General features: G+C 37.6%; 1 protein-coding gene across 1 annotated transcript; it reads right to left on the bottom strand.

Moving 5' to 3' along the window:
• Positions 1-6,102: 6,102 nt before the first annotated feature.
• LOC130461615 (uncharacterized) lies at positions 6,103-7,791 on the bottom strand. The gene is made up of 2 exons (XM_056829771.1): positions 6,832-7,791; positions 6,103-6,714 (listed from the first exon to the last, which is right to left on the bottom strand). Exons 1-2 carry the CDS (start codon positions 7,789-7,791, stop codon positions 6,103-6,105), a joined length of 1,572 nt encoding a protein of 523 aa, XP_056685749.1.
• Between the last annotated feature and the right edge of the window lie 2,070 nt (positions 7,792-9,861).

Below are 9,861 nucleotides of genomic sequence, written 5' to 3'. Positions count from 1 at the left end.
TTGGAGATTCGTTTCCAAAATGACAAGTGGGAGAAAATAGACCTCGAAAGTCTTCGAGGCGAACAACAAACATAAACGGACATTCCGGAGGCTTTTCGAAGTGCTTCAGAAAATCCGAACTTATTCTTTAAGGACTTTAGAAGTGGCTTTAAAGAATAGACATCTCTTAGAAGACTTTACAAGTGCTTCAAGGAGAACAGAATATTCAAAGGACTTTCAAGTGGCTATTGATATTCTATTGTTTGATGTTCTATACCCTAGTAGGCATAGAGTTCAAGTCACTGGAACTATGAGATTCTTCTATTAGATAGTGAAGAAACATGGAGTTCAGGTCACTGAAACTATGCAATTCTTCTATTAGATAGTAAAGAAACCTACAACTTGCAGTCAAACTAAAAGAAGTGACTTGTAAAAAAGCTATGACGAAACCCAGATTCCCTAAAATGGTTACAGGCCATATATAGACTATATGTTTAATTGGTTAAAGGCCATAAAACATACTCAATGTTTTGATGACAAAATTGAAATTTTGTTGATTTGCAAGAATAGTTTCACACCTATTGGTTGCAAGTTTGTTTTAAGGATAAAAACCATCAAACATGGAATTGTGTTCACACACAAAGCTAGATTAGTTGCTAAAGGTTACAAGCAAATTCATGGCATGGATTGTGTTGAAACCTCATGCAAAATCGTAATGCTTAAGTCTATAATTCAAGCAATGATTGCATATTGGTACATATGGCAATTGGATGACAAAACGTATTCCTCAATCAAATGTTGGAATATAATATGTACATGATATGTCATAGAATTTGTGGATCCAAATAAATGCTTGAAAAGGAAAGCTAGCTTATAAAATCTAAGTACAGATTTAAGCAAGCAATTGGGAATTGGAACTGTATTTTAAGTGAAGCTAATAAGCATTTTAGTTTCATACATGATTCTTATAGATATATAAGAAGTTTAGTGGGAGTACTTAAAACTTAATTGGTCCTATGTGTATTACACACATATCTCTCTATTGTGAAATAACATTCAAATGCTAATGACTTAGATTTGAAATTATTCATCAATGATGGACCATGGCGAAACTTAGTACATACTGGGTATTAAGATCTATTTACAAAGATCTTATGATATTGTTTTGGATTAAGTAATGGCATTTACTAAATCAAACACGAAAGTCTCCATTGGAGATATTCGACCCATGTGAATAAATCTAAGTAAAGGATGTTTGAACTATGTATAAGCATTTACTAAGTTAAACATCAAAGGATCTAAATAAGATTCTTAACCTATATTATATGTCAAAGAATTTAGCTGAATTTAGTATCTACTGAAACTAGATAAGCTAAAGTTACATGAATAGAATTCAATTGGGAATTATTCTGCAAAAGAATTTATCATGTATGATATAATATGAGGATCGCCAAAAACGTATCGTATGACTTTAGCCATGACGAACATATATCAATCTCTATTGATCTAAGTAAAGATCAACTAGATTGAGAGAAAGAATACTTATGGTACTTGAAAAGGTACATAGGAATAGTTCTTTATTCAAGGAAATAAAGATATGCTAAATATTGATGCTACACGCATAAACACTGGCAAAGGATCAAGCAAGACCCTTTGGAGTTAACCATTGATAAGGACGAGCTATAGAGCATCGTGTTTTGAAAATGGCAACATGGGTTGGAGACCATGAGTTGTTGCGTGGGAAATTAAAATAATAATTTCTATGTTCTAAGATATAGTTGGAGAGTCTTCCACATATCTATGAACTACTTGGATAGGTAAATCCAAACAAAGCATCACTAGCAACCTATACAGTTGAAGTAAAAGTAATTATTGCCTAAGAAGCAATAAAACAGGGTTGTTTAAAGTTCTTCACTGAACTTGGGTAGATCACCTATCTGCTGGCTTGATGGTTCTTCATTGAAAAATGTGTAGAACCACTCTTGAAGCAAGAAAAACGTCTGCTAACTTGATGGTTCTTCATTGCAAAATGAGTAAAACCACCATCGAAGTAAGAAAGACTAGATCACATAATAAACAAACTCGAAAAGATCTTATCATCATATCTCAAAGAACATTCGATGAAAAGGATGTTAAGATTGGCAAAGAATGATAACTAAACCTATGCAACAAGTGAGAAGCAACACTCACGTTGTAGCACTGGAAATCAAGCATAGCTTTGAATTCCATGAAATGTTTTAAAGATGGGTTCGAGGCCCATGGTTGTAAAACATTGGGGTTGAACATTTATCATATATGAAATGAATTTTCATATTACATTTAATCTTGGTTTAATATTAAATGATGAGTCCCTTCAATTTGACGATATATTCAAGATAGACTGTCAGGACCAGTCCTGTGACTAAGAAATGTCTATCAAGTGAACTTGAATGTCAAAAGTTGAAAATGGTCCCTAGTCGGAGTTTTCTATAAAATTGGACGCATAGAAAACGTTAGACGATTAGAATGCAAGATGACTAGTAGTTATGTTTCTTGAACTATGTGGACATGGCAATGTCATAATCATTTGCATAGATACTTACTTTGGGAAGACTAGTATCGGACAAGACCTATGAAACTTTACTGTAAGAGATGAAAATCTGTCATAAGTAAATTTCATTAAAATTATTAGACACTAAATCCTCAATACCTGAGTGATTTGAGATTACTTGTTTGAGAACTGGTTGCTTTGACGTTGACCAACCGTCGCACCGTAAAAGGAGGCTATAAAGGCAACGCTCAGGTAATCACCTATCAAACGAAGTCTAATCTCAAGATCGCAAGATTGGGATTGTCCTCCCATAAATCGGGATGAGATGCTTAAAAGTTGTACAAGGCCACTCGGAGAGCTAGAAACTGTGAAATGCATGGCCGTGCTCGGATGAATCATAGGCTATGATTATCTGTTTATTTGATCAGTTGAACTCTGAAACCGAGGAACACCTTTGGACATAATAAGGATGACAACTAGACCTGTCAAACGGGTCGGTCGGGTCGGGTTGTAAAAAATTATTTTCGGGTTCGGGTTAGATCGGGTCGGTCACTTTCGGGTTCGGGTTTACAAATGCTTGTTCAAGACCCAGAACTTTCGGGTTCGGGTCGACCCAACGGGTTGAGAGATTTTAAAACGCGCATTATATTTTCATTAATTTAGGTGATAAATATACAAAATATGGGCACAAATTAACAAATTTTCCTACACAAGTTTATATTTAGTCAAATTCAACCATAAAATGGCGTATAATTCAAATTAAAATCATATTACACACAATAATAGTAAAAACAGCGTGTTTATTATGCTTAAATTTTCTCATAATCGCATTTATTAATATAAATACAACGATTTTCAATCGGTCGGGTCCAAAACGGGTTCGGTCGGGTTTTGACCCATTACTTTTCGGGTTGCTCGGGTTCGGATAAAATTGGGTTACGGGTCACAAAATCTTGTTCAGGACCCAGTATTTTCGGGTCGGGTTCGGGTCGGTTTTCGGGTCGGGTCGATTTTTGACAGGTCTAATGACAACTCTTACCTTATGTTCAAGAGCAAGCATCGAGCGACAAAGGAATTAGGAAATGCACACTTGTCCCTAAGGACAAGTGGGAGACTGAAGGAAATAATGCCCTTGGTCCAAGTATGCATTCAATGTTAAGTCAAATAAATGCGGTTCAGTATTAATTAACAAGTTAATAATTCAGTGAGATCAAGTGAGCTGAATGCCTAGCTAGACGCCGCTTCAGTTCACGTGGAATTAATGATATTAATCCACAGCTTACTCTTGACTGAACCCGTAGGGTCACACAAATAGTACGTAAACGGATCAAGTATTTAATGGCATTAAATACTCCATCTATGGATATTCGGAATCGACGGATCTTGGTTTCAGTGGGAGCTGAGATCGTCACAGGCAAGAAAAGAATACTCCGGAAACGATGATATTGCCGGAAACGGAAATATGGATCGTATCGGAAATATAAATATTATCCAAGTCGTAGATGTTGTCGGAAACGGAAATATGGTACGTATCGGAAAATATTATCGGAAATAGAAATATTGCCGGAATCGGAAATATTGCCGGAAACGGAAATATTGTCTGAATCGGAAATATTATCGGAATCGGAAAATAATTCCGGAAACGGAAATATTAAATATTTGTTCGAAACGGAAATTAATTCCGGAATCGGAAATGTTAAATATTGTTCGTATCGGAAATGAATTCCGGAATCGGAAAATTAATCGGAAGCGCGTCGTACGAATTAGCATCGGACGAGCTTGCTAGACGAAGGCCCAGCACGAAGCCAGGCCCACGTCCAGCAAGGGAAACGCGCGCCACAACACGCCAGCCCAAGGCTGCGCCAGGCCCACCGCAAGGCAGGCCCAGCGCGCGCCCAAGGCTGCGGCAGTCGTGGGCTGCGTTGCTCGGGCTGTGCGCGCGCGCGCATGGCGCCCCTCGTGGGCTGCTGTCCGTGCGTGTGTGTTTGTGTTCACATACGAAACCTAAAACGTACAGGATTCGTTTAATGATTAAATTCCTAATCCTAAAAGATAAATTAATTAAATAAGAGTTTCACTAGGATTCTAATTTAATTAATTCGTATCCTAGTAGGATTCCAATTCTCTTTCCATACCCCTATAAATATGTGGCCTGGGTTCACAATTTATAACGAGTTTTTCAAGTATTCAAAGTGAGTTTTTGAGAGAAAAATTCAGTCACATATTTGCCTAAAAGTGCCGAAAATAATAGTACCTTAAGGGCGATTCTAGTTGGTCAATCTTAAGGCGGATCCGGACGTGCTGTGGACTATCTACGGAGGGACAACACTTGGAGTCCTAAAGAATTGTTCTTGTTCGGTTCGGGCGTAGCTAGGGAAGGCACGCAACAAAGAGTATGCATCTAAACTATGCTATATGATTATGTGTAAATAATATGTATTCCTGGCTAAATGGTTTTTCCGCATGATTTATGAATTGTCATATGTATCATAACCTAACAGAAGGACCTATTGATAGCCACTTGATATGATCAGGGACATTGACCAACTCAACCTTTTCCCTAAACCAAACCATGAATTCATTGCTATGCTCTTGTGCCTCTTTCCACCTTCTTTTTCGCCTGTCTCTAGACTTCTTTTTTACAAACTCTTCATGTTCCCTGCATAGTATTAACCATATAAGTATGGAAATAAAACAATATAAATTTAAACATAATGGACAAGATATTCAAAATATTACTCACTTGATGTAATTCTCAACTTGGGCATCTTGACAATTAAACAACACATAACGATGTGCTAGAGCCATTGTGTTTGAATCAAGAGTGTATGAATTCCCTTTCTTCTTCCCTTTCTTCTTCCTCCCAAGAGGATAACCTGCCTTAGGGAATAAAGGTGACTCTTCGTCAATTTCAAACCATTTCTCTTGACTTTTGTTAAACCACTTAGATCGCTTCTTTGCACCAGCATTCAAATACCTAGAACAGAATATCAAGCATTCTTCAGCTAAATAACCTTCTGCTATAGAAGCCTCAGGGCGACATCGGTTTTTAACATACGATTTCAACTTTCCGAGGTACCTTTCTATAGGGTACATCCACCAATCACACACTGGTCCACCACGCTTTATTTCATCAACCAAATGAATCGGCAAGTGGACCATGATGTCAAAAAAAGATGGTGGAAATATTCTTTCAAGTTCACAAAGAGTCTCAACAATTTCAGCTTGAAGGCGATCCAAATCTTTTGGATTGATGACTCTCTTGCATATTTCCCTAAAAAAGCCACTCAATCTAATAAGAGGTAACGCAACATGTTTTGGTAAAGTTTTCCTAATTGCTGCTGGAAGCAAATGTTGCATTATTATATGAGCATCATGACTCTTGTACCCTAATATTTTTCCCTCCTTCACTTGCACACACCTTGCAATATTTGATGCACAACCTTGTGGCAACTTTGCCTTCTTCAGAACACTACAAAAAATGCTTTTTTCTTCCTTTGTCATTGAGAATGATGCTTTGGGCAGCAAAACATAACGCTCGTCATCTGTATCTAAAGGATGTAGTTCTTCCCTTATACCCATTTCTTGCAGATCTAATCTAACAAAGTTCCCAGCACACTATCACATATGTTTTTTTCTATGTGCATGACATCCAAATGATGGCGACACCCGCAATCTTTCCAATATGGCAAAGTGTGGAAGATAGAGGACTTTCTCCATGGACAATCTGGATATTTCTTCTTTGGTTGTAACTTTCCAAACTTGTTTTCCCAATTTTCCAACAAGCTTGAAATTTGAGTCCCTGTTAAAGGATCTGGAGATGTCCTCTCTTCCTTTTCTCCGTTAAAAGACTCCATATCATGCCGCCAAGGATGATTTTCATCTAACCATCGACGATGAGCACAGTAGCAAGATTTGTTACTATTACTCAAGTGATGATGATCAGTCTCGTAGTGACAATAGGGGCATGCAAACTTCCCTTTGGTGCTCCAACCAGATAACATAGCATAACCTGGAAAGTCACTGGTCGTTGACTGTAAAGCTGCATGCATTTTGAATGTTTGTCTCTTCTCCGCGTCATAGGTGTCCAACCCATACTCCCACGGATCTTTAAGTTCTTCAACCAATGGTTGGAGGTAGACATCAATGTCATTCCCAGGAGAGGTGGGCCCAGGAATAAGGAGAGACAACATCAAGAATTCTTGCTTCATACACAATCATGGTGGTAAGTTGTAATTAATTAGAACAACAGGCCATGTACTATGTTGTGTGCTCATAGTTCGAAATGGATTAAATCCGTCACTTGCAAGCCCCAAACGAACATTACGTGCTTCTTTAGCAAAATTTGGGTACTTTAGATCAAACTCTTTCCACGCCTCGCCATCAGCCGGATGCCTCAATAACTCATCTTTATCTCTTTCTTCATCATGCCACTTCAATAGCTCTGCTGTTTCTGAACACATGTACAATCTTTGAAGCCTTGGTTTAAGAGGAAAATGCCAAAGAACTTTTGCAGGGACATTATGCACTTTCTTAGATGGCTGATTGCTAATATCATCTTGGTTCTCAGTCTCTGTTTCTTTCCACCTTGAAGCATGACAAACATGGCAAGACGTCGCAGCTTCATGCTCCTTCCAATACAGCATACAATCATTACGACATGCATCAATCTTGTCATAATGAAGACCGAGATCTTTTATCAATATTTTTGCCTCATTAAAAGAGTTAGGCACGTTGGATGCATCTGGTAACGCTTCTCGGATAAAATCCAAAATATCTGAAGTTGCTACATTAGTTAACCCATGAGTACACTTCAAAAGGTAAAAACGAATGAGAAATGATAGTTTTGAAAATTTTTTGCAGCCGGGATATAGCTCTTGTTTTCCATCTTCAACTAACTTATAGAACTTATTAGCCTCATCATTGGGCTCATCTCCAACCCCTTCATACCTTTCTGCCACGTCTCTATGAACATCATATATCAAACGTTCAATATCATCGTGCATGTCTGGTGTATTATCTTCAACATTCCTCTTTGTATTTGATGTCGATGACATACCCTTTTCATAACAATGCCATCCTTCAGTGCCAGGCTCGATCCCGTTTGCAATCAAATGATTGAATATTGTCTCTCTACGATGCCAAAAACGGTGATAACACACCTTACACGGGCAAGTAATCTGATCACCAATTGCTTGAGTAGAAAATGCTTTATCTAAATAATCCTCCACACCTTTCTCATACTCATTACTAGATTGTAAGAAGTTGGTCCAACTACTCATTTTATCTCCTTTATGAAAAGTTAAACATACACGAATTGAGAGATTAAAAACATTGGAATATAATTAACATGTCTAAAAGGAATGAAAATAACTATAGAAACATACACCCATACAATCATTGACACATTTTTCTCATACGACCTAATCCATACATGCAGTGTCAATTTCAGATTCATGACAAAAAATTCAAAATACCAAATGAACAAATTCAAAGCCAATAATAAGACATCAAACACAAAACCAACAAACTTGAAATACCGAATCAAGAAATTTAAAGCCAATAATGCCAATCACATATCAGAACCGAACTTCACAGAACAGTTCTGATCTGCACAGATCAGTTCTGATCTGCACAGATCAGTTCTGATCTGCACAGATCAGTTCTGATCTGCACAGATCAGTTCTGATCTGCACAGATCAGTTCTGATCTGCACAGATCAGTTCTGATCTGCACAGATCAGTTCTGATCTGTGCAGATCAGTTCTGATCTGTGCAGATCAGTTCTGATCTGTGCAGATCAGTTCTGATCTGCACAGAACAGTTCTGATCTGTGCAGATCAGTTCTGTTCTGTGAAGTTCAGAATTGTTCTGTTCTGAACAGATCAGAACTGTTCTGTTCTGCACAGATCAGATCTGTTCTGAAAGATCCCGCGGTGAAATACGACAACAAACACAAAACCAACAAACTTCAAATACCGAATCAAGAAATTTAAAGCCAATAATACCAATCACATATCAGAACTGAACTTCACAGAACAGTTCTGATCTGCACAGATCAGTTCTGATCTGCACAGATCTGAACTGATCTGCATAGATCAGAACTGTTCTGTGAAGTTCAGAACTGTTCTGTTCTGCACAGATCAGAACTGTTATGAAAATCAATAATTAAACAACCCAAAAAATTAAAAACACCCACAAATCAGAAATTAAATTACCTAAAATCGGAAGCGCGCGCGAATTGATGAAACCCAATACCAAAGAAAACAACTAGCTTGTTTTTCTGACGAAACCCAATACCACGGCAGCAACTAGAACAAACCAAAACAAACGGACTCACAATCAACAACCAGACCAAACCAAAACATACAGAATCAAAATACCGAATCAAAAAATCAAAAACATAAACACTGCATCAAACACAAAATCCTATTGTACCAATTCATATACATCTTTTCAGTTTATTAAATTCGATAAAGCCCTAATGCTCGAATACAATATCATATGCTCAAATACAATATCAGTTCATAGCACACAAATAAGAACATACGTGAAATTAAAAGGGGGAATTCGATAAATTCTGACCAAGAGAAGGATCGAGACAACGATTAAGACCACGAGATTGGAAGCGCGAATTCAATGAAACCTGAAACTGAAATTGAAATTGCAAATATGGAACTTGAATTAATACCGAGCGCAAATACAATGAAACTAGAAATTGAAAGTGCGATTTTGTGAAATGTCAAGGCACCGCTAAGAAACGCAATCGATCAGCACCACATCATCACAGTACAGAAAACCACCACCACCACCATCAAACTTCTCATGAAATAAGTGCCACAAAGCAAGCAATGACACCTTCATTATGTGCCACAATGCAAGAAATGCCACCTTCATTAAGTGACACAATGCAAGGAATGCCCCCTTCATATCAATGATCCATAGGGCAGCTGGAAGGGAAAAAAACATATCTTTCTAACGCATTTAATAGACTCTTAACCTGTGTGAAGGTAGCCTCAGTTCTTGGTCTCTAGTCTAACATTGATGAACACTTGGCATATACAACTTAAGCAAGAACTTGAAGAAAAATGGATTGAGTAGCTACTAGATTAGTCCACTAAACGTCATTTTAAAGGAAAAAAATGAAAATTCCAAGTTTTCTAATTATTTGTAACTTTTACCATATAATGATATGCAAGAAGTACGTTTCTGATTTAACTGGCAATTAAATTTGTGTATACTCTCCATAGAGAGTTGTGTATTAGCATGAACATCCCTAGTGATATCTCAACCCCCCCCCCCCCCTCCCCGGCTTGCCCTTATCATCAACCTTGCAAAGATAAGTAAAACAGG

Source organism: Spinacia oleracea, chromosome 5 (genome assembly GCF_020520425.1).
Source record: "Spinacia oleracea cultivar Varoflay chromosome 5, BTI_SOV_V1, whole genome shotgun sequence".
NCBI classification, from domain to species: Eukaryota; Viridiplantae; Streptophyta; class Magnoliopsida; order Caryophyllales; family Amaranthaceae; genus Spinacia; species Spinacia oleracea.
Note: the sequence above shows the minus strand (reverse complement) of the source record. Positions and strands in the feature narration are given on the sequence as shown.